This window comes from Dromaius novaehollandiae, chromosome Z (genome assembly GCF_036370855.1).
Source record: "Dromaius novaehollandiae isolate bDroNov1 chromosome Z, bDroNov1.hap1, whole genome shotgun sequence".
NCBI classification, from domain to species: Eukaryota; Metazoa; Chordata; class Aves; order Casuariiformes; family Dromaiidae; genus Dromaius; species Dromaius novaehollandiae.
This window is the reverse complement of record NC_088132.1, coordinates 49,519,662-49,544,714: the sequence shown is the minus strand read 5'-3', so window position 1 is coordinate 49,544,714 and position 25,053 is coordinate 49,519,662. Positions and strand designations below refer to the sequence as shown.

Genomic DNA, 25,053 nt, shown 5'->3' with positions numbered 1-25,053 from the left:
TTTTCTTTAAAATGGTCCCAGATGTAACAATAGCAAGCATTTTCTTATTAGACATCGTCATTAATTTGTGACTTTTGTAAGTGCTTATACTATACATCTACACGGCGTATATGTCAAAGGAAAGCAGTGAAGTAAAGGATTTCAAGTTATGTATAAACAGAGTAAGCGTGTATAAATTTTCATATATTTAATCAGGAGAGTGTGTCTGTCGTAGAAAGAGATATGCCACTGCTAGCTATTAAAACAACCTCAGCAAAGACTACACTAATCTTTTGAAAGAGATTCGTTACACATGAAACTTTAATCAAATCTACTCCATAATGTCTTCCCACTTAACTGAAATCAGTTTTCACTTTATCATGAAGGTTGATTCCACATCAGATTGCTAGCTGCTAGCTAGCAAATACTTAGGAGTCCTTTGTTAACACTGGGTGTCAAAATAAAATCTTAATTTGGATTCATGTTCACCAACCAAAGAGTGAAAGGATAGACCAGTGCTGGAAACACAGGTTAGACAGCAAGAACATCTGATCATGCTCTGACACCAAATTTATGCAGTAATTCTAAGCAAATCTTCTCACCAATCTGATGCCTTGACAGCATACAGCTACTTTACAACTCTGTTGAACAAACTACAGAGAATTCCTCAAGTGCTCTGACGATGAAGTGCTCTGTGATAATTATTAATAAAGACATTTTATACGTAGATACCTATTTCAGCTTGCTTTGAAACCAGAGACTGTCTGCTACTTAATTTTCAAAAACACAGCATACCTTCTAATAAATTACCACACATTCTGATTATACGCTGCAATTTCTGCTATACAATGAAATTTTAGAGAATTCACATGTAAGCCAATTAATTAGTCTCTGAGTTAAAACTAATTGATGATGGGTCCATTTGAGGAATTTAGCAGCTGGTATCCAATCATTTTCTGATAATTATCATAATAATGAAATAGCAGCCATTCTTTAGACTTCTCATTTAATTAAAATGGTCTGAAAACTTGTAAATAGACTTTATTTGCAGTTATTTATAGCATTTATGGGTTTCTTTGGATGCTATTCTGTAACAGAGAATTTATTCTGAAGTAATGACGGAAGGCGAACAATCCTCTTTAGAAAACTGTAAGAATAATTATCTTATATCAAAATGCTACTACCTCTAAATTTTCTCAATAGGACTGAAATCACATTTTGGCCTTTCTAATGACAGACAGACTCTGCACACTTTCTTTTTCTTTTCTTCTTTTTTTTTTAAAGTGTTCTCTGCATTGTGGGCTGGGAGAGCTATCACATTCCTTGAAGACCACACACCCACAGAGAACACGGAAGAACAGTGTTCGAAAGAAAGCATAACAAGTGAGGAAACCTGTAACAAACTGGAGATGGCACCTATTTTGAAATAGGAGTCCTTACAGAACACTTAGAAGTGGATGTTTTTCTTCAGTCTTTGCTGAAGGAGAAATTAAGTACTGCCAAGTCTGTCAAGCTTTCTCATGAAATCCAACTTTGATAGGACTTGCGTATGCTTCCCTGCAACCCATTTAAAACACTTGGCTGATAAAAGACAATTGTAATTTGTATTCAGAATCACAGCAAGTAATATATCTATTTTAATAAGACTAAAATTTCCTTAATATCTGCAAATATAAAACTGTCTGCTAGCTCTGTTTCTACCCTCTGTACACGCGCTCGCAACGGAATAGTTGGGTGCCACGCAAATTGGTTCATTACATCAGACCTACTCTATTAAAATTAGATTCTTGGGAACTTTCAGCCAATCAAGAATTTCTATCAGGTGTTCATCATTCCTTTGTGTTGTCTACATATGATATTACGTGTTTCCCTAAATAATAGATTAAAGTGATTCTGTCACTTTTGCTTCTCTTCCCCCCTTGGAATTTCCAAGATGTAACAGAGGCAGATAGTGACAGCTTTTGTTCCAATAAGAGAAAACACTCAGAAAATTACTTATAAAGCTGGAGTCAATACTCATATTTCTGCTTTCATCCTCTTGATATTTCAAAACACTAGTTAGGCAAAATCACCACCAAGTTCTCATGAGTATTTTTCCAAGAAATAAAAAAATTAGAAATAAGTTTAGGCATGCAGAAGAAAGGGCAGATATTGCCATTTAAGAACTTCTAGATGTTTGGAAATTCGTAACCTTTTAATAAATATTTTGTAGAGAGACTAGAACATTTTCTCATTACAAATAAAGGATATATCATATAATAGAACAGATGTACGTGTATAGGTTCCTGCCCACTGAGCTGAGACTACACTCTCAAAACACCTCTTTTTACATGAGCTGACATCACTGTGTGATATTACAGAAATTGCTGGGCTTTCCTAGCGCAGGAACAGGAGGTCAGTACGTCATCCCATTCTTTGCACTCGCATACACACATTTGGATCTTAGCCACAGGCTGATCAATGGATGAACCTTCTGAGGAAAAGGAAGCTCTTTTTCTGAGGCCCATAACTGATCAAATTCTACACAATCCCCAAAGGTTAGGGGTACTAAAAATCTCCCGAGGCATTAGCTGCTAAGTTTTCAACTAAAGAAGTTTTACTGGGTTGTAACAATCCTTATTCTCTGTAAATCAGAAGGACAGGAATCTCCATTGCCTTGCTATATTCAGCAAATATAGTGAAAAGTGTTTTAAAAATACCTAAAGCTTTATGCTTTTTAATAATTCACTAGATGTGGCAGCTCCTTGACTGAAGAGAGAGGTTTTTTTTTAATTTCTAAGCCTAAGTCACTGTGAAAGATATATGCATGTTCTAACTGAGCATATAACATTGATTGGGTAGATGTGAGACACCCCCAGCTTAAACAGATGTGATATTCTGCAAAACAAACTATCGTGACAAAAATAATTTTGCCCCTTTTAAAATTATATTTGCTCTGTGAATGTACATTTTATGCCAAAAAATTTTCTCTATCTTGACAGAAATCACAGCCAGGACTATATAATTAACTTGTGCTTATATGATGGTAGACATATATGTTGAAAAGATTTCCACAATAATTTTCTTTTCAATCAATACTGCAGGAGCCTCTTTAGAAGACATTTTTGAAGTCTCCTCTTATCTGCCATTGTTCTATATACTTTTCTTCATACGGCCATATACTGTGAAGTAAAAGAGAACCTAACTTAATAATTCTCTCTCAAATTCTTTGTCACTTTTTTTTTATTAAATAGAGTACTATGGTATATAAATCTCAAACTGACCTCTGAGCACTCACAAAATATCACGCTGGAGAGCAAATCACTTTCATCTTTTAAACTTGGGAGGAGAATGCAATAATTAGGGGGCATGGTGAGTTAAATGCTCTCTTCGTGCTGAGGAAGAACACACAGGTGTGCTGAGAAAGCAAAAAGGAAGATAATTAGTTGGTGTTTGCTAATTGTGGACATTTTGAAAGCAGGAAATATACCACGATTGGAATTTTGCCCGTTTCAACTTCAACACAATTCCGAAAAAGGATTTAAGTTCCTGACGGCAAAGGTGAAATGAAATAACTTCATCAGGACACAGTGGTCTGAAAAATATAACCCAAAAAGACCATCAACAATTTCATGTTAATAAATATACAAATAATTTAGAAAGTAAAGTTAGTGTTTACTTATCTTGTTAAGTAAACGAAACAATATGATAATAAAAACCTGAAATGGGCATCTTTTCAAGATGACAAGGAGTCAATAATTAGATTTCACTGTCAGTCTTCATGTTATGGGCTTAATAAGTGAATTCAAGCAACAGCTCTAAAAAGAAGGAAGGTATTCAGGCATGCTACCAGCTTTGAAATTCTGTCAGTTCAATTGACATTTCAGTACTGTTATCTTACCCCCTACTATAAGCTCAAAAAGTAACAAGCTTAATGCTTTTGTAATCTTTATGAAAATGTCATTCTCCCACTAGAAGCACATTTGTGGTCCTAGGGTGTTATGTTCATGTGGCCTTTAAAAGAGTACTTCTCTTTTTTTATTAAAACTTCAACGCTGTATGTTCAAACAGATGGTTTTATTTTCTCTTCAATACTACTCATATTTCCATTTAATATAATTGTGCAGTAGAAATCAAATATAATACTTGCAAGGATAAGAAATAAATAATATGTGACAAAGAGGCTATGAAACACATTATTTCCTATATTAAATGCAAAGACATTTATTTTGTTTCCCCTGAGTAATAGGATCTTGTTTTGGCTGTCAAAATTTTATAGGTTTCCCAAGGAACAAAGACAACCACAGAAACCTGCATCATATCTGTATGTCCGTTGTTTTTCTATTACAGCTTCCTATTATAAATTCCTACCAACACTGTTTGTTCCATTTTTGTAAAATAGGTGGTAAATATATTTGTTGCTTATCCCAGTATTGGTTGGTTCATAATAAAAAATCAGGGATTTCTTCTCTGGTATTTATAAAGTTAAAAAAAACCCAAACTAATGAATACTTCTGGATTGCAATTTTCACTGATATCCTCCTGTTTTCTGTGAAGGTTATCTCACATAACATAAGAGAACATAAGAGAGACGTGCCATGAGTCTTATTTGACAGGTGTTTCTTCCCCATCTTTTGCCCATAGAAACTACAGGATTTTCATCCTGCCTGTATAGGACGTTGGGAAGAATACAACATACCGCACCATGTACTGCTCAGTTCAAGGAATCAGTAATTGCAAGGCTTATTTGCATATAGGTCCTGCTCTTTCCAGCAACTGCCCCATATTTTGTTTCATAGAGACCCCTGAAGTCCTGCTCCTACAAAAGGTATTTCACTATGCATTCTGCAGAGCGATAAAGAGAGCAAAATAGAAGGAAGAATCACATTCTGAAGGAGATGCCCAGTGGGCAGAAATATAACTGAAGCACATAAGCTACTCTTATCATAAAAATATAAACTATAGGTCCATGGAGATAAGCTAAGCAGAGTACGGTAGAGCTGCTGGAAAAAATTAAAAAAAAAGAGGTGGAAGTGCAAGACAGCAAGCAGGGTGAAGTTCCAGTTTCTATTATTTTTTATTTATTTTTGTCTTCATAATGTCTAAAAGTGACCTTTTCAGGCTTGCAAATCTTTAAATACATCTCCATAATTTATTTTTAAAGTTTCTGATCTCTAAAATATTTAATCCTTAGCAACACATTACAGATATAACTGAAAACTTGCTGGTATTAATGCAAAGATCTGGACAATATAATGAACATGAACTGCTGAGGCAGGATGTGAAACTGGATATTATAATCTGTAATCCATATGGGCCACTTTATACTAGCCTGTTTTACCAGAACTTCAGAAAGACGCAACAGCACTTTCTAGGACACAACAGTGTCAAATTAAGTGATTCCTATACCCTTCTCCCTCCTCCTAACCCTTCCTTAAAGGCCAGTTTTAACAACGGATAGCAGGTAAGAGAAGGTGATGGAAACACAATTGTAACTACAACATAAATATTCTAAGTTATCTGCTATAGATCTGAATATGGACAGAAATCTCAACAAAGGTGCAAAGACATAAATATTAATTACATGAATCCCAGTCTGGGATTCTTTAATTTCCAGATACAAACTGGAAAATAAATCATACTAAAGTTATCAAGTCCTAATTATTCCCAGACATGAATAACTGATTTTTTTTTCGTCACACAGTCACTAAACCAGCAGGCATCAGTGCTATTTTAGGCATATGTTTGATACATAACAACAAGATCATAGAAGATTGGTTGTAGGCAATAATCGTGGCTCAAGAGATCACAAACCAACTGAATTTAAATTAAATGGAAAGATAAAAGCAAGTCTAAAACTAACGTCCTTCATTTCAAAGGGAGGAAATGATAAACTAGGAGAAGTAAAGCTATGTGCACAGGAACGTAAAGGAGAAATCAGCTTTCTTTAAGGCAAAGGTGCAAAAAATGAAACTCATTTTAAATTGGACAGAAAACAAACTGTTGGGAAAGAGTAAGGATGAGTGGCCTCAAAATAGATTTTTCTTCACCAAGTCTTTACAATAATTCCCCAAAGTTACCTTCATTTCAAGAAGCTACTCCAAAGCCTGTTTCTCTTCTTGCTCTCAACTCCACTGTACAAATCCAGCTTCTCTAAACAATATTAGTCCATTTATTCAAGCTCAGATATACACCATTTTCAGATTATACATTCCATGAACACAATATATTCCTTAGGAACTCATGAATATGTAAAGTTAATAAACGAAAAAGATAATAATAATTGAAATCATTTGCATTTGAATATATCTTTAGAAGAACATGGAAGCTGGTCAAATTTTGGAGGAAGAAAAGAGTAAGAAAGCCTCTGGAACGATGAGTAATAGCATCGTATATTGGGGAAAAAGTGCAAAAACTGAATATTAAACTATGCCAATGAAGGTGATTTAATTACTTTGTAGCTAAAAACCAACTTAGACCAACAAAGATTGGAAATTGGAAATTGAAAATTATGACTTCAGTTTACTTCCACTTTACAATAATATGGTCTTAAAAACAACCTGCTACTGATTCGATGAAAAAAGGTTTTGCCTCAAATTTTAGAAGAGAATCTCATTTAAGAATTTGAAATTTATTAATTATATAAACATTTATACCTCCTAATAAGGGTAAATGCTACTAAATTGGAGTTCCTATTCTGTTTGAGGGTCTCTGGCAAGTTTGCTGCCAAAAGAAAATAACAGAAGTCAATGAGCATACTAAAATTATGCATACCACATAAAAAGAAAACCAAACGTCTAAACTTTATTTAAAGTTTTAGCCACAGGAAATTAATAAATAGGCTAATAAGTGTACATGTGTGTATATATACATATAAAAATATATATATTTTCTCTCTCTCTCTCTCTCTAATTATATAAATAAAACCAAGGGAAACCTTTCACTGATACATAAAATTTGTATGATTTCATGGTTTTTAAGTTTCTTTGGCTGCTGTCTTATCAATTATGAGACAGCTATTTCTTCATCTAAAAGGGATAAAGGATTAAGATAGATCAGTAAAGCCCGATTAAACTAGCTTAACATTTCTGTAAACAAAGGAATACAGAGAAGGTTCAAAAGGTAAAAGTACAATCCACATTCAATAGACTTATTGCAAAAAATTTCTGAGAAATATCACAGTGGAAATTGAAGCAAAAAAATCACAGGGGATAACCTGAAATAAACGACAGCTGTCTGCATGATTCATTAAATGCTAAGTATGTTAACAAACACATAATAATTTTAGTATTTCTTGAAATACTGTAACATTATATAAGCTTTTGAGAGAAACATATGATTAATATGATAGAAAGGCTGAAACAGCATTTTACAAAATGTAAGCAAAAAATATTTGCTGGAAAAATAACCCTTCCCTTGGATATTATTTTAACGTATTGGAAACCAATATCTTTCTGAGAGTACACAAAGAAATGAAGCAGATCCATGCTGCCTAAAAATCCATTACAATAATATAGCCCAAATACTAATGGCTGAATCCTCTACTATTAGAGGTAATAAGAGTCACTGATTTAACTGGGAACCAGATCAAGTTATAACACAGAAGCACCTGCCTCTACTATAGCTGGCAAAGATGCCAAGTTCAAAAAAATTTGCCTTTTTCACATACCTTTTTGCCAGCTTCTCTCTCAAATACGCTTATCCTCAATCCAGATAAACAGATATAATCTCATTACAGTACTTCGCAAATAACTGTTCTAATAGAACATGAAAACAAAATTGATAACACCTTATTTCATAACCATTGTCATATATGAAATATTTTAAAGACTTATAAATCTGTTAAAGCTTGTCATAAACTGCCTTTATTTTCCACACAGAAGTAGGTCATCCATATAAACTCTTCCAAGGTTCTAGCATTGTTTCATTATTTTCTGTTATTTTCTCCTCCCCTATATAGTAGGATCAATTATAGTAGTTCTTATGAAAAAAAATCACATTTCCCTGAGGGCAGACTTAGTAAACAAATTTTTCTTTTTCACTATGGGATAACAGTCCCCACAGAATGTCCTAGATTAATTTTTTTTGGTTTGAAATGTGCTGGTTTGGTGGTTCCCAGAAGGCAGAGGCAATGTGCATCAAAAAATAAGAACCACATTGGTAAAACTGTCTTTTAGCTAAGAAAGAAAAAAATCTTCCCTTTCTCCCTTCTCTCCTACCCCCACAACATGCTTACCTTTTCTTACAAACCAAAGTCTTTCCATAGCAAATTGAATATCACTGTCGAGCCAACCAATTAAAGCTATGTTTTAACTTAACCTGTGTATAAATACAGAATTTCACTCTCAGCTGTGGGATTGCGACAAAGGTATCCTGGGTCTCATCAGAGCTTAATAAGAGTTCCAAGCTGGAAAAGCTACTTGACCCTAAGAAATTGTCTACAGTCACAAACCTCCCAAAATAGTTATTCTGTAGAAATTTTTCCAGAATAGTTATTTCAGTGTGAACTCCCTTGTGAACACTTTGATTCCAAGAGAAAAGTGCCTTCTCCCAATTTATTGTAGTAGAAACATAGTACATCCAAACAATTTAGAAAGGAGAAATCTCTTTCCAGAAAAGTCGTCAGCTATGGGCTCACATTCAACTAACTATTCAATAATATTTTTTTGGTAATGATAGAAGTATAAATTTCAATTGAGTTGATTAATAATTCCAACATTATAGGCTATGACTTGGCCACAAAATGAAAAAAAAAAATCCTATGCAACTTCACAACTCTTATCTAGTATTTTACTGACTGCTGATTTCACTGTTACCACTTCATTGTTTGGCTGTCTTCACTCTATAAACTCAGATTTTCTGGAACAGCCTGATTCTGCAGAAAACTAGTATGAGAGACTGCGGGCAAATCATGCAGGCCTCCCATACAACCTACTGAAGTACAATAATGTGAAGTATTGTACAGTGAACAGATGAAGACACAAACATGACAACTACTGAGAAGAAAGTCATTTTGAGGCTTATATCGTATTAACAAACAACACTTCTAAATAAATTTTACAGGTGCTAGACGGATGGTTGCTGCATCTGAAAATATGACATTGAATACAGTTTTAAACAAGATAAAAATCTTTTGTGGGATTTGTGCAATAGAGAGAGTTTGAAAGTAATTGCAGCAAATGTCCTGAAAGTTACAAGCAGCTCCTAAGATTTACTTTGTATATTTTTCATCTATCTTTGTTCTTTTGAATTCATAATAGAAGTATGCACTGGAAATCTGTCCTGATAAATGTGCTGGCATAAAAGCATGCAAAGAAACATCTTGTGGCAAAGAAAATTTAAGCAAAGCAAATGAATATCTTAACAGAACGAATGACTACTCTTTTCCTTCATGTAATATAGAAGGAGCTAATATGTGTGTTTTAAGAGAGCCACCCTTACAGTCACTTTAACGTCCATGTCTTATATGTTCAATGGATAATTGAACTTTCTCATCTTTGTGAGCTATTTGAGACTGAAAGAATAAATAAGTTACAAATTTTTAGTTACCTTGCTAGTCATTTTCCTCAGATAATTTGTACTTGAATCCTTTCACTGGCTCCCATCTTGCTATCTAACTCAAAGATGCACCTCTTGTCACCCACTTCATAATTCAACATTAGTCTGACACTACTTACAGTCTTTTTGTTTCCCACCAACACTGCATTCCACTAATTATATCAGCTTTTCAACTTGTCACCTTTTCACTTTATTTGTCTGTACGCCTTTTTCCTTACTTTGTCTTTCACATGTTCCATATTCCTACATCTTTCAGTTCCTGTTGAAGAATTGTTTTTGCATTTCTTCCAGGGGAATTTCTAGCTGACTTACATTAACATGTACACCAATTTTTAAAACTCAGGAGAGTATAATTTCTTCTGCCTAGGCCTGGTAAATAATTACCTTACTCATCCTATTTGTATGCTGTGCCAACCAAAGATCCTCTGTTTCTATATCTTTCATATGTTTCTAAACTTCTAATACTTTCTGTCTGCCAACTACTTCACCTTCAGGGAGGAGTATATTTTAAACAAACTCTTGCACAGAGGAGTGCTCAAAACTCCACATTGAAACAGCAATTATGTATAATCATGCAATTAAGTCATGAAAGTTTCCATTCTGTATGTTTTCCTAAAGCTTTGGTTCTTCCCTTTGGAAATTAGCATGTCAGATTCATCAACAGGAAAAAGAAAGTACAGAAAATACTTTGTTGATAACAAATTGCTTTGCTGCCTTAAATTCCTTAGAACAACATGAAATGACCCATTAGCATTAACTCTAAATTACAGTACAAGAATAGGAATTTCCTTTTAATTGATTTTTTTGAGAATTAAAATATGCAGAGTAATCTTTCTGGGCTAGTTCTGATGTATGAGTCAGTGTCTATTTGATGGTCACATTATTACAGTGACTTTGCCACAATCTCATTTAACCTTCTGTCAATCGAAAAAAAAAGTGTAGACCTCAAAAAAAGGTAGCCTCAAGACTTTGTGGGTGTTTTTTTTTTTTTAAATCTGATTCAATAGTTTTTAGCCTATTATATTTATCAACAGTTGGAATAAATTAGACTGAAAAAATTATAACATGGCAATATTATCCAATGAAGTATAATGGGGTTTCTACATATATAAGCATAAGATAATTTGCCTTAGTTTAAAACCTTTTTCACCACAATTCTGACACAGTCGATAATTCAACTGCAGTAATACAGTTAAAACATAAAACTGTAATTAATAATCTCAAGCTCCTCTCTCCACAGGAAATAATCAAGCATATTGAAAAAAAAGTAGTATAATTAAAATATGAAAATATCTAACCAAAATGAACATAAACTAAGGCTAAATGAACATAAAATAAGGCTACTAACCCACAGCATGAACTGTTCCTTTATGCTTCTTTGAAATCTTGCTTGCCTTAACTATATGTAGAGCATTTTCCTTGAACTGCAGCTCACAAAGTCTTTCAAGAAGAACTGTCATTTCTTCAGTGATTGTATCAAGATAAGTTTCATTAATAAACTTCAATGATGAAGAAGGATCAATAGCTTCACTTAGTATATACAAATCCTCTTTTATCATTGTGCACAATGTAGGTATGGAACTTTGGTAACCATGAACCACCTTATCAAAATTTGTCTCACCACAGCTAGACAGAAGACAGTTCTGTAGAAGATCACTAACCAGTTTATTCTGCATATTTTGATACTTGGTTAGGACTTCTGATTCAGGATAAAGAAACAAAAGCTGCTGTATGCACTGTGTTTTAAACTGCATTTGTTGTTGTAAAGCATTAGTTTCTTCTTGGCTTTGCAGTCTATTAACTAAAAATCGCCGAAGATGTAGTCTCACATCATCCCAAAGAGATTTAACATCCATGGTTGAATTATCCTCAATGGCATGAAGAGAAGATGTAAACTCAGAAGACGTCCCACTTGGAGTACAGGGAAATGAGACACCACACTGACTAGAGAGATCCAGAAGGAAGTGAAGTATCATTTCTTCTTGATTTTGTTCATTCCTGAGCAAGGTTTGCTAACAAAGGTAAATCGGACAATGTTTTAGAAATGTTTTCTTAACCCTAGTTGATAAAATTAAAAACTTTGTTATGGTACGAATTATTTTAATCACTAATTATCTTACCAGCAAATAAGCAACTGAAACAAATAGCTTCATTAAAAAAAAAAAAAAAACTAACGAAGGCTGTTTTCCCAAGGATTTATGCCCCAATCCATCTCCTTGTCCAGCAACTCCAATAAACCCATGTTTCTCTTCCCATCTTTCTTACATCCTCAACCCCTTTTCTCAATTAATTCTAATCTACAACTCAAGGGAAAGCCGTAAGCAACCACGATTCATTAGATAAGCCTTAGCAGATGATGAAGCCTGTTTACTGTAGTCCATGTACACATCTTGGAAAGAAAATGGCATGAAAAATTACTTAGAATTTACAATGAAAATGACAGGTTTTGCTCACAAAAACAAGACAGGAATTTATAAAAGTACACGTTGTTCCTCATCAGGCAACCATTACAAAGGCTGTTTTAAGAATAAAAAAATTGCCCAGGACCCTCTTAAAGAAATAAAAACAACTTGTTAAGGCTTAGGTCACGTAGGGCAAAAGAGCATGGAGCTATTCATCTGTCAAACCGAGATGCAGCCTTATATGTTAACCTCAAAATACATTTCAGCTACATGAGTTGGAGAAGAAGGAAGCCAGTTAACCAAGCAGATGAAACCACATGGATGCATACATTGCTTCTACTTCACCTGAGTCTGAAGAGGCCCTTCTCTCTCTAACATCAGAACTCTGACCTCAGAGCTGCTTAAGGTCTGAGAGGCCATGCAGCAACTAGAAGTTGTCTTCTCACGGTATCTTCAAATTGGCTCAGAATGACATAAATTAAAACTGCAGGTTGCAACTTTCTTTAATACTTGTGAAAAAAATCATCTGCATGAACAAGGTGTGTACAACATACGAGTAGAAGGCAAGCCAGAAGACCCATATACCAAATGTACAAATACCAAAATGTACTTCCTCTATCAGTGAAGAATTCTTGTCTGTTGTAAGCCCACTTTCCACATCTTCAACGTTCTTCCTTTTGAAGGTAGGCTTTTGCCACAGCCTTAGGCCCATCAACCTTTCACTTGTAAAGACTGCTCCCAGTCCTCCCAGCTGCAATACAAATTTCTGAATCACAGTCACAAGAAAATTGACTGAAACTGGTTGTACTGTTGACTCCAGGCTTCAGACACCAAATAGGCAAGTCTTAGGATCTAGAAGTCCTTTCACTTGCTCCCTGCCCAACCACTTCTCTCTCAGACCTTCCAGCAGAGAAATAGTCATGGCAAATCACTCTAGGATAGGATTCATGTCCTTTATCTGGGTCTCCTAGCTATACTCCATCCTATAAAATGAGGCTAGTTCAGATACCTTTTCCCCATAGAATTGCTGATTTATTTAACCTAAACTCTTTGCAGGAAATGATTAGTTTTAATTTCCTCCTCTCATTTTGAAAGATAGAATAAAAATCAAATTTGAATATGGTATTACTTAACTGTAACAATTTCAAAATACAAAATGTTCAAGCTTTCTTCTGGAGCAACCTTTTTTCAACATATAGTTTAATTTATAAACAATGTAAAAAAAAGACAAAATTTAGAACAAAAGTTTTAGCTGGCCTGATTTGCTTTTTTTTCCACACTTTGAGCAAAAAGAATTTTCAACATTCAAATTCTTGTCTTTGTTCAGGGTGAGTTAAAACTGTTGCACTCTTATGGAACAGAACAATATTTTAACCTTCCTACTGCCCTCTATTCTGCAGTGTTCCATGATGCAAATTAAAAAATAAAAGAGTAGCACCACATTAGCTAATTCTGAACAAAAGACAGAGATGAGGATTGTCTTCCATTAAAGGAAAATCTTAAAAATCAACTAACTAGTTATTTTTCTTCTTTTCTGCATCTTTATTTCAGGATGCTTCATATGAAATTTTTGGACTTATAAAGAGGACACACATATGGTAGTCAGAAAGGAAATAATCAGTCCAATAGATAACATTCTATAAAAGCATGCGCATGTGATAGAAATATGTTTAACTAGATAATACCTTATATCATATATAACCATAAGCATATACATAAAGTTGATTTGATTTTCTTTGATTAGCTACTAAAGTCTTCTTAAAAGTTTTGTGGCCCCAAAAGTGTGCCTCCATTTGTCAAACTGCTGAATATAAATCATGCCCTTTGATGATGAATCCAAAATGTCTTCTTCCGAGTAAATCTCTATTGCTGTTTCTTAAGCTTAACCAAAATCATTTTTATTCACCTATAAGAATCTAAATATTATTCCAAGCCCTCTGGAACATAAAATACAACATTAAAAATAGGAAGCTTGCCATCATGGACTTGGTGTTCCTCAGAAAAAGTGTAGTGATCTCTGAAGCTCTGAAAACATAGTTTCATCAAGTCTCTGAGCATTGTTTATATTGAGATAGGCTTTTCTATTTGGAAATTCATCTTTAAAAATACTTCAAAAGATGATGCCAAAACCATTCAAAAGAACTATATCCAAAGTAGCATCCAAAGGTCTTAGAGAAGCGTTAAAAGTTCTTTCATGAGCCCAGAAAGCTAGTGACAATAGTATACGAGAAAACATTTGCAGTCTACCTGCTAGCTCTGCACTAACAAACACATACTATAAGATAAAGATTTTGTTAACAAAATGTATAATTAGTTTAGCTGGAAGGGAATTTAATGAAGATGTGTTCATGTACATATTCAGCTTTTAAATATTTAGCATGCATAACATACAGTGATGAAAATTTCACACAGTAGAACATTTTCAAGCTTCATGAAGAACCTCTTAGGATTTCCATAGGGTTCACAAACACATGAGAATACTAGGCTAATAATACACCCAAATGCAGCACCTCAGCCAATGCATATGCTGTACTTTGCACTATATTTTTAAATTGTTCCAGCAGTTGAAAAGATAAACAAAATCTCTAACAAAATAAACACACATAATGAGGTATAATAATGGATAGGGATATTGTTCTGAAGTAGACGGAGGGTTACTATTATTGAAGATGTATTATATGATACTTAATTAAAAGCTTGCAAGAAATTAAGTCAGCTGAGCAATTTAATTCAATGGATGCAGATACGCAGTTAAGAAAGGTCAGATTGTAATGTTCTCATTAATGCTGACTACTACTGAAAATAATTTACTGAAGAACTGTTCATGGAGTTACAGATTATCTACTGTAAGTATAACTTGCTATAGATGGATTTTTCTATGTTAATATATACACTTTCATCTGCAGTCCCATCTATACAACAAACAGGCTGGATTGTCCGGTGAGAAGCCATGAGCTTGGTAACACTAAAGTCCCAGTTCCCACGCTCTACAGATGTTCTCCTGACCAGCCGTGCAGAATTGAGGCTTGCAGGCTTCTCACACTTCTGCCATTTGTTTAGCAGCCTGCCACAGAGCCATTCTCTAGGCTCTGCTCACCTCTATGGCCCACAAGCCAGATCATCATGAAGTCAGGATTACAGGCACTGCTATGCCCCTGGGAAGCTGAAGAGCTAGAAAGCACGTTTGGTTTTAGATGTACCCAAAGTACTCCTGAGATGGCAACATTTTGGTGTTTCACAAACAAATGCCGCCACCTGGTGTTCAGGTACACTGCTTGACTAGACCTAGGAGAAGGATGAGCATAGGAAATGGACACAGGCAAGTTACCATTGCTGTGTCCTCTTCTGAGAGTCTTAAGTAAGGATCTAACTGGACTAAGAGGATTAACAAAAGACAGCACTTTCTGGGATTCACTCATTGCGTCCAGATCCAGTACAATGAGTAGTGGTCTCTGATAACCTTGAGAAGAGTGATTATTAACAGCAATATTTATACTGACTATCAGTGTCAGAAGAGGATAAAATAATTTCTGGGGTGGAAGCCAAACATGTTTCTATCTTCTTCACTGCATGAACGTTAATGACTTCACGTTTGTAGAGATGACTTCACAATATGACACAGCTTAAACTAACCAGGGCTAGAGGTCATGCAAGTATCCAATGGATTCCAATATGACTGGAAGGCCAATAGCCAGTTCCAAGAGTTAAAAAAACTGGGAGGTGATTTGATGAACCTTGAGCTTTACTCAAAGGCTAGTCCCAAATGAGAAAATACTCCACTTATTTGAATGAGTTTTTCTCTGCCAATACAGCCAATTTTAGTCTAAAGATGTTTGTGTCCTCCAATTAAACCATGAAATGGAAGTGACCCATAATATCAATCCACTGGATACTGTTTGTGCTTATTTATTTTTACACTCATACATATGTACATCATATATCCACATATATATACACAGAGTTTACATATAAACTTGCTGTCTGACATTTATTGAGGTATCATCCTTCACCTATGTAGCCAATTCAATTTTACAGAATTCCACTTCCACATATACATTCTAAGGTTCAACTTTTCAGACAAATTTTGGATGACAATGCTTTCCAGAATCATGGAATTTTTCACTGAAGTGAAATTTGATTTCTGGCTAGGTCTGGTTGTACTACTTGCTAGTAGCTCCCACATTTCTACTTAGAAAAAGTTGATAGCAAGTTAATGCTTAAAGAATGCATAAAGGACAATTATCTATATTAGATGCGTTCAATTCATCTTGATACAACTAAGGAATCAGCAGAAACAACAGGAGTCTTGGTATAGATAGTAACTTCAGACATTTTTACCAACATGCCTTTATAAAACAGCCCCCAGTTGGTCTAGTTCAGACATGATCAAAGGGAAATGTAAACCCCAGCAATACCTGCTGTGGACATCAGGTAAAAATAGTACTGAGTCATATATTAAAATTTCTGAACTATATTCATTTCCATGAAGACTGAAATAAGAACACTAATTGACAGCAAAATAATTAACATCTTATAACCAGCTTTCCCAAACATAAAAATCTTTAGTAAATAATTTTTACCAGGGTCCTAAGGAACTCCATCAGCTCTCTGTGGTGTGTAGAAGAAGGCTTGAGAGAACTAAAATTGCAGTTATTTAGCCACTGAAGGCAGTCAGTTGTGTTTTGTAGTAGTTCATCAGTACATTTTTCATTTACTTCTGATTGTAGGTCTTTAAGACACTGTTCCACACTAAAAAAAATAAAGTAAAAAACATGGGATTTTTTTCATGACTTTTTTCATGATATAAAATCATTTTATGTATTCCATATTTCAAAAAGAAAAACTACTTCAAATTAATGTAACACTAGTTCACCTATTTCATAGATTAAATTACTCTCACAAAATAAAAGCTGAAACTGCAAGATTAACATTTAAATATAGTTGAACTAGATTTACAATAAATTTCCTTAAGGACAGACTGTATCATAGTCAGTAAGAGGATGAAGTATCTCACTTCTCAGATAATCTTGTACTTTTTAATAAAGTACTTTGTGACTAAGAAATCACTCAAGACATCACACCAACAAACCTTGGTCCTCAGTGCTTAATTAGCTAAAGCAGAGAATATAACTGAACTACCATATTCAAAGGTAAATGTGCCATCTTGGTAGGCTAATTATTGTGATTCCAGCTGCAAAAGTCACAGGAACAACAGCATTCCTAAAAAGATTTTATTTCTATTTGTATGGACACTAACAAGAAAAGAACAAAATAGAAAAATCTAGATGGAATCTATATGATGTCCTACAGAAATTTTCTTTATCTATTAACTACTTTTTCAAAGGCAATATTGTCTTTAAGTAGGCAATATTTTATACAGTTTCAGTTAGCAAAAATAGTGTTGACTAAATCTAGGTAGATCTAAGTTTAATACAAGCAGAGCCAGCCAGACTGATATTAGTTTCGTTTTACTTGAGTAAAGGGTGATTCTCACTATTATCTGAATGATTTTATTTTGGTGTATGTTAGTTACCCCATTTATGTTCTTACTGCCGAAAAAGGGATGCGAGGTTTAATCCAAATTAAAATTTACTTTTCTCTCTTACTATAAAGTTACAGGACTAGATGAGACTCAGCTCTTTACAAGCATTTCTATGTCAGATACTTTTGACTATGTTAGCTTCCATTTTCATAATGCAAGACAGACAACTAACTTACCTATTATACTTCCACTCAGGTCTCTATTTTATAAAGATGAAGTATGTTTCTTTAACTGTTCTCTAACATTCCCAAATTTGACTAGTTTTAGTAAAAGGAGAAAGAGAAGGGCAGGTGAGAAGAAAATGATGATGACAAGATGAGAAGAGAAAAGGAAATGAGGAGAAGTGGAAGAGGGGAAAAAGAGGAAAGAGAAGGAAAAAAAAAGGGGAAGAAAATTTGCAAACAAAGCAAAGTTTTAAGTGTGTTACAAGCAGTGAAAAAATACCAAACAAAAAAATCTCCATTTTCAAAAACAGATGGAAAACAATATTTTTTTAAAATTCAAATGTAATCTAGAATAATTTTGTAATTTTTTTTACACAAAATGTCTCTGTATGGAAACATTCATTTTCCATGACTTGTCATATTTCAGGAGGAAAGCATTTTTATAAAAAATGTAATCTGCTCTGAATATGAATAAAATAGAAGTCTCAAAAACTACTAATGAATATCAATTTGTAACAAGAAATCAGTGATGAAAGGCCATTTCACTTATCACGTACTGACTGTACTTTTTTCATTTATTTCAACATGAAGTAATGTTTCAGTATGTGAAAGAATACATATTTATTTTTCTACTGTTTTCTCTTCCTTTACTGAGTGATTCATATTTTTTCTTTTCCAGATGTTATGCAATGTATCCTAAATTCCTGTTAGCTATTTACTGTCTCATTCTGATCAGCAGCAATAAAATAAATCAGTGTCATCCATAGCTCTGGGAATCGAGCCTGTTAGCTTGAACTGACATTTTAGAAAACTAGTGGAAAAACTAACCAAATTAAGTTCATAGATGAACAGTAGACCATACTTTTCTTTTATTTTTAAATTCCTGAGAATGATTTTTAAAATCCAGTGAATGCAACCCATGAATCAATGAATACCACCTATGACAGGTTTCGCTTTGTGCCTTTTGTTCCTTAAAATAATTGCAGTAAATAATAACAACAACATGAATAAGAAAAATCCATTGACTACAAACATAGAATGCAAAGGCAAAGGTAAGTACATAAGTGCTGAATAACAGTAACATTTTGGAGGGGAGTAAAGAAAAGATTGTAGATAAACTGATTCCAAAACAATGATGACCATACAACTTATAAAAAACACTGCCTTAAAATAAGCTGGTCATTTTGAACAGTTCTTTTTTCCATATTTAATTGTATTCATTAAGAATTATGGGTATTTTTGTTTTATGTTTGAGACATGAGGTAAACTGTTCAAAGTCTATCTACTCTTTTGAAAAGAAGATGCACATTTTATGGCTGCATTATCTTCCGAAACCAAATTCAGTAACTATAACAAACGCTGAAGTATTTAAAAGCTTTTAAAAAATTAAGAACACATGGTCCTATAAAACTCTCTTTATAAAAATGAAGTCTTTTCAAGAAAATTCAGAGTATGAGTGAGTTCAAAATAAAGCGCACTGAAACAAATATCTTCCCAGCAACAAAGGACCTTATCAGGAGCACAAGGGACTACTATGAAAAACAATCCCTCTCTGCCGGTGGCCCACTCAGTTTCCTGATGGCCCAGCCCACCATGAATACCAGTTCTAAACTTGAGAAAAGATTTGTATGTATCTTTTCAACTTGTGAAACCTGTTCTCAGGACTGTGAAACTAAATGCCTTGTTTATACACCTTGACTTCTGGAACACTATCACAGGATTTTATTGTGGCATGCTGATGTGTCTTATTCAGTCATACGCAAGATTACATATCCATAGATTATAGCATTGTGCATTTTAAAGGGTCTACTGTTGTTAGTCTATGTCAATCTGCTTCAATAAGGAACCAGTTTTTAGACTCATCTTGCCAAACTATAAATAGGCTACACCCTTCAGAAGGCCAGATATTTTAGTAATTTGTCCTAACACTAATAAAAGGATTACACAGATAGATTTCAGTGGACCTCCCTGTAGGTACGAACCATGATAACTCTGTTCATTTTATTTAATTCTTTTATCTCAATAAAATCAACATCAAATTTCGACTAAAACTGTTTTTCATTGAATAAAAATATTTTCCTACTCTTTACTTACAACATACTGTAGCTAAACATGATCTCAAAACCGCTATTTCTCTCTTCAAAGTTTTTTGTCAACACTTGGTATTATATGAACATGGTTAATTATAGATGCTTATTCCATTACAAGAATTACACCATTAAATGAAATATTTAGGAATTTGGTTACCAATGAAAAAACATTGTTTATGTATGTTATCAGACTTTAGAGAGCATTCATTTTAAATAAAACACTTCTGCCAAATAGGATTAAAATTATTCTAACTGATAAAAAGTGTAGGCTAGTATTTGAAACTTCATAATTTCCCATCAGTGTAGTGAGATGAGTCTTTGATTCCCATTCTTTTTTTAGAAAAAAGTCTGTTTTTCAAATTTGCTGAAGTTTAAAAAAATGTAAAAAAAAACTTTATGCAAACATATTGGAAAAAAATGTGCTTAATAAATTTAATGAATTATAGCCTTAATAGCCAATTTTTTTTCTTTCAAATAATCACTTTTCATTAAGGGTTAACAAAAAAATACATTGCAGTAAGTTCAGCGCAGTAATGAAGTTTAGATTTTTTGAATAAATTGAGGCACCAACTCAGATAATATCAACTGACACTAAGCATCTGAGATGGGAGCATGCATTGTCTTAAAATCATGGCCAGTCAAGATAAGATACAGTTGCACGCAGGACATGACTGTATCTAAATCAGGCATCCAAGATCTGGAGTAAAACAGGGAAATCAAGCATAGTTCTGTCCTTAAAGCTTTTTCCCCATTTACTACTGTTAACTGGTTCTTCACTTCATATCTATGTTCTGTGAATCATCCTTGAAACACCTAACCCTAATGAGAAGGTGAGGCATCCGATTTGTGTTTTTAGAGTTCAGGTACCAAAGTTAGATGTTGCTGTACCTAACCTGGAGGTGCTTAATTCTTCTGTTGGAAATTAGCCCATTTGTACTACACTGGAATGGCTGTGCCTGGTCAGACTGAAATCCACGTGTTTCCAGCAGTGGTCATTAGTAGATGCCAAGAATATAAGAACAGGACAACATACATCAATATTTCTCAGAATAGTCTCATGGTCTCTAGCAATTTGTGACATAACGACTTAAAGCAGAGATAGTGTCTTAGTATTTAATAGCCCTCAATAACTTTTTCTTCCATGAATGTTTCCACTTTGAATCCATGGAAATGTTCAGTCATAAACAGAAAACGATAGTCACCAAATTACTAAATTAGGACCGGAATATAAAAGCTCAAAGAAAAATTCAAGTTTTCTCTGTAGCAATGTAATCTGAAAGTTAAGCTCGTATGTTTTTTTTTCTGAAATTATTTAGTTTTTCCAGAAAGATAGACTAAGTCTCATACTAGGAACAGCTTGAGCCTCTGAGGGCACAGTGATGATTACAGTTAGTCCTACTGATGTACCATTATGCCAGTGAAACTGTGATTTCACTGGAATAGTTTCTCTTTCTTACAGATGAGGTTTTTCATAAACTAAATGAAGTTCTGTTATTTCATCTGTGTCCACGGTAGGAGTGCTTTTCTGGTGTAGCATGTCAATACTGTTTGGTAAGTATTCTCATTGTAGAGAATACTTACCTTCAAACAGAGAACTCTTAGTTGCTCTTCTTTATTAAATTAATGACAGTACTTTCTGGAATGCCTGTTTTCTTACTCTCATTAACCCAAACACATAAGCTAATGAAATTCTTTGGTCTATTTTTTGTTCTTTACAGTGATGACCTCAACATCAGAGGAGAAACCAGGAAAGTAAAGCAGCTTTTGCTATGAATTTTGTTTTCACCTAATATTTGTGCGTGCCTTGAGGAAATATTTTCATAGTTAGACTCTATTATTCTATCACCTTGCTCATATTTTGTATCTAAATCATGTTCAAAAAAAAAGACCAATAAAAAAGAAGTTAAACATATTATTTCATAAATGAAGTCAAATGTACTATTTCATATTTTCATCACTTCATTTCATATTATTTCATAAGCATATTATTTCATTATTTCATTTCACTATTTCCTAAGCAGCAGTACAGAACTGACAAAAAGACTTAACTGCATAAACTTTACCTCTTTAGAAAAGTGCTGTTAAGACAAATACATCTTGATACATTTTTTTTAAATCAGCAATTCTTTAAAATATGAGTCTGGGAAAGTGACAGTGTTATTATAATGCTAAAAGGCTTGCAAAAATCACTTCTTCAAATTCTTATTATTATAACCTTGGACCTTACAACTTAAAGCATGGGAGCAGCCCCTGCTTCAAGGAGTTAGCAAGCTATTTTATATCTCCAATTTAGCCACTTAAAAACATATCCACTGACACTATAAAAGAACTTTATAGAGTTGAAACCAGAAGTAAATGCGATAGCTATGACTTTGCTGTACCTCAACAAGAGAAACTTACCAAACAATTCCCATATCAGAACCACAACTTCCAACCGAACCACTGCGTATCTTTAGAATAACTTCCAATGTTATTTTAAAGGCTTCAGGTATTTAAATCCACAACATGTAAGTTTGCCTTGATAAGTTATATCAGAAGACTGGTAGTGAAATACAGGAGTCTCTCAACTCCATTGACCTGAACACGACAGTGAGAAATAATGGGTAAAATACATTGTCCTCTGTTCACTCTTACGAAATGATATGAAATGGGATATTTCACAGCGCAGTCAAAGATGTGATCATAGCTTCTGTAGAGGTACATGACAGCTAACTAACCACCTAAGACACTGACACAATTATAATCACTGCAGAATGGAGTTAAGAAACTGGGTATCTATTAAAACAGTCAGCCTCTGAGGAGCTCTGTGCTGTCCCAGCTAGCAAGATGATAAGGAGCAACTATCCTGATCTCAGTAATCAATCACAACAACGTTGACACAGGCTGAATGGGAATAAAATTACATTCCTTTTTGAGTTCAATTATTCTTTTCTAGCAATTAACACAGTGTAGTGGGTAGACAGATACTCTTTTGATAAAGATTTTAGTAACGTCATTCTAACATCTTTAATAAGTACTAAATTCGAAATTAAACACTACAGGAATGTACTTTTACAATAAGTAGGTTAAATACACATAGAAGAGTCAAAGTTTCTCTGAGAGCTATGATAAATCTTAGGCCCAAGTAAGCATTATCAACATTATACCATTTTGTCCTATTGGATCTAGCTGGAAATTCTCCCAAATATTTAACCACTATTTGAGATTTTGCATGGAGATCCCAAGACATTGTTAATTCTCTTGAATAACAAGTAAGGTGTAGGAAGAACTACAGATTCCAGAGAGGAAGACCTAAGGATTGCCTTCAAAATAAAAAAGAGAAAAATACCTCCTGCAGCACAACTCAATTTAAAATCATATGAGCCCTTGCATGCTTCAATTCTGCTATAGGAAAATGAAATGCGAGAGCAGCGCTTAGGAGCCTGTCAGACTCCTCTCTGACCCTTAATCGTGAGGTATGGATGCAGGCAGGTATTTCCAGGCAGGTCAGCTAAGTTATAATCAACAAACAGAGGAAATGGAAAATGTCATACTACCATCCTGACTGAGACACTTCCCAGATATTCTAAGGTTTGCAAATTAAGGATCTTGTTAGTGGATGAAATAACAATTACAATTTATATTAAACAGTTATGGGACAAGATGCAATGTTGTAAGTACTTCTAAGTCACGACCCTATTGGGGTCCTTGAAACAGACCATCACCAATTCACTTTTCTCCCAGATGACTGAATTGCTGTTAAATAGACAGAAAGTCAGGTTGAAGTTAACAGATTGAGGTCAAATTAAGCCTCTGCTAAAAGCCTCACAAAGATATAGTCTGCAACGTATTACAGAGGTACAGTTGTTAGTAAATAATTTTGTTGAATTCTGAGTAATTGTTCTGTTGCAGAAGACCTAGAATACCTTGCACCTTCCTACAGCCTGCTAGAACATAGGTATCTCCCCTAAAAAGCAGCCAATCGTGCATTGAAGTAAAGAGACAAAACTGAACAAACAAAAAATTCAACTACTAAAGAGAGCTCACTCTCACAGTCACCTTTTCTTTTGTAGTTATATCAATTGCTAATAGTAGCATTAAAAATCAGCTGAAAGTTTACTTCTGTGGATTATTCACAAATGAACTGTTAAGAATTCTTAAACTTCCATATTAGAAAACAAAAATTTAATCTGTTTTGAAAAACAGTATAAGGGAAAAGCAAAAGTGAGGGGAAAAACTGAAGAGAAATGGTAGTCCCAATGCAATGATGACTACAACTTCAGGCTTTAGAACAATCTGAGACTACTGTGGCACATAAAACTGGTCAGCAATGACAATGGTTTTGAGAGTTCATATTTAGCTGCCTCTATAGAATACTGTAAAAATAAAATTAACATTCAGCTGTAATAAGAGTTCTGCTATGTAACTTACTTCCTTAAAACTTAGAAATAAAACCCACCAATGGCTTCCCACCAATGGCTTCTTCTTTTTTTTTTTTTTTTAATGCCGCCAGGTAGAATTGGTACAATACAAAAGTACTGAAGGTAATTCAACCGTTGGAAAGCATATCTGATTTGTCGTGCCACATGATTTTATAAAAGCTATTCAGCTGGAAGGCAATAAATAAATGTTCAAGTGATTTACACACTTTTGGATCATAATTTCTTACACTATGTTTTATTTTTAAAAATATATATATGCTGTATACTATTATGTTTATTCTCTGTGGTATAATAAAATCATAAATCCATCTGATGAAAAATGGATTGTATTCCAATTGCATCACTATAGCACACAGAGCTGCTCTTATCATACCACTTACAAAGATCAATGGTAACTTGAAAATGATTTCATTCCATACTACCTCTAATATATTAGCAATAAAAATACTCTTTTTAATTTAAAAGTCACATCAGCTGCTGTCCATCTTCTTTTAAACTCCTCTCCATTTCTGAAACTGACATATTACAGAAGCAAAATATCACCTAGTAACCACAGGGCTACTTTCTGATTTTTTTTGTGAAACTGTATTGGAAAAACTAGCTTAAGTGTCAGTTCAGCAAAAACACAAAGTTCTTCCCGACATGTGTAGCTGTGCTAGCACACCCTAATCCAATCTCTTGCTCTCCTTGGATAAAATACCCTTTGGATCTTACAAAACTTACAGCTGAATGCCATTGTATTTGTAGGACTAAAATTCTGACAGATGCTCACGGCTTTCTTAAAAAAATATAAATAGCTCCATTTGTTGTGATAATGCTCTTTAAAATGTTATTAATTGATGTAAAATGCTATTAAAAAGAGCAAACAGCTAGCCTCTCTTTCCACAAAAAGTTCAAAAGTTTTCTCAAGCAGCAGCA

General features: G+C 34.0%; 1 protein-coding gene across 2 annotated transcripts in view; it reads right to left on the bottom strand.

Moving 5' to 3' along the window:
* Window positions 1-25,053, bottom strand: part of LOC135323427 (uncharacterized protein KIAA0825-like) — a 253,838-nt gene that overhangs the window by 191,380 nt on the left and 37,405 nt on the right. For both annotated transcript variants that reach the window (XM_064501466.1, XM_064501467.1), the window contains 2 exons: window positions 16,499-16,667; window positions 10,865-11,528 (listed from right to left, as the gene is read on the bottom strand). In XM_064501466.1, the coding sequence (XP_064357536.1) occupies window positions 10,865-11,528; window positions 16,499-16,667 (833 nt within the window). The remainder of the gene's footprint in view (window positions 1-10,864; window positions 11,529-16,498; window positions 16,668-25,053) is intronic.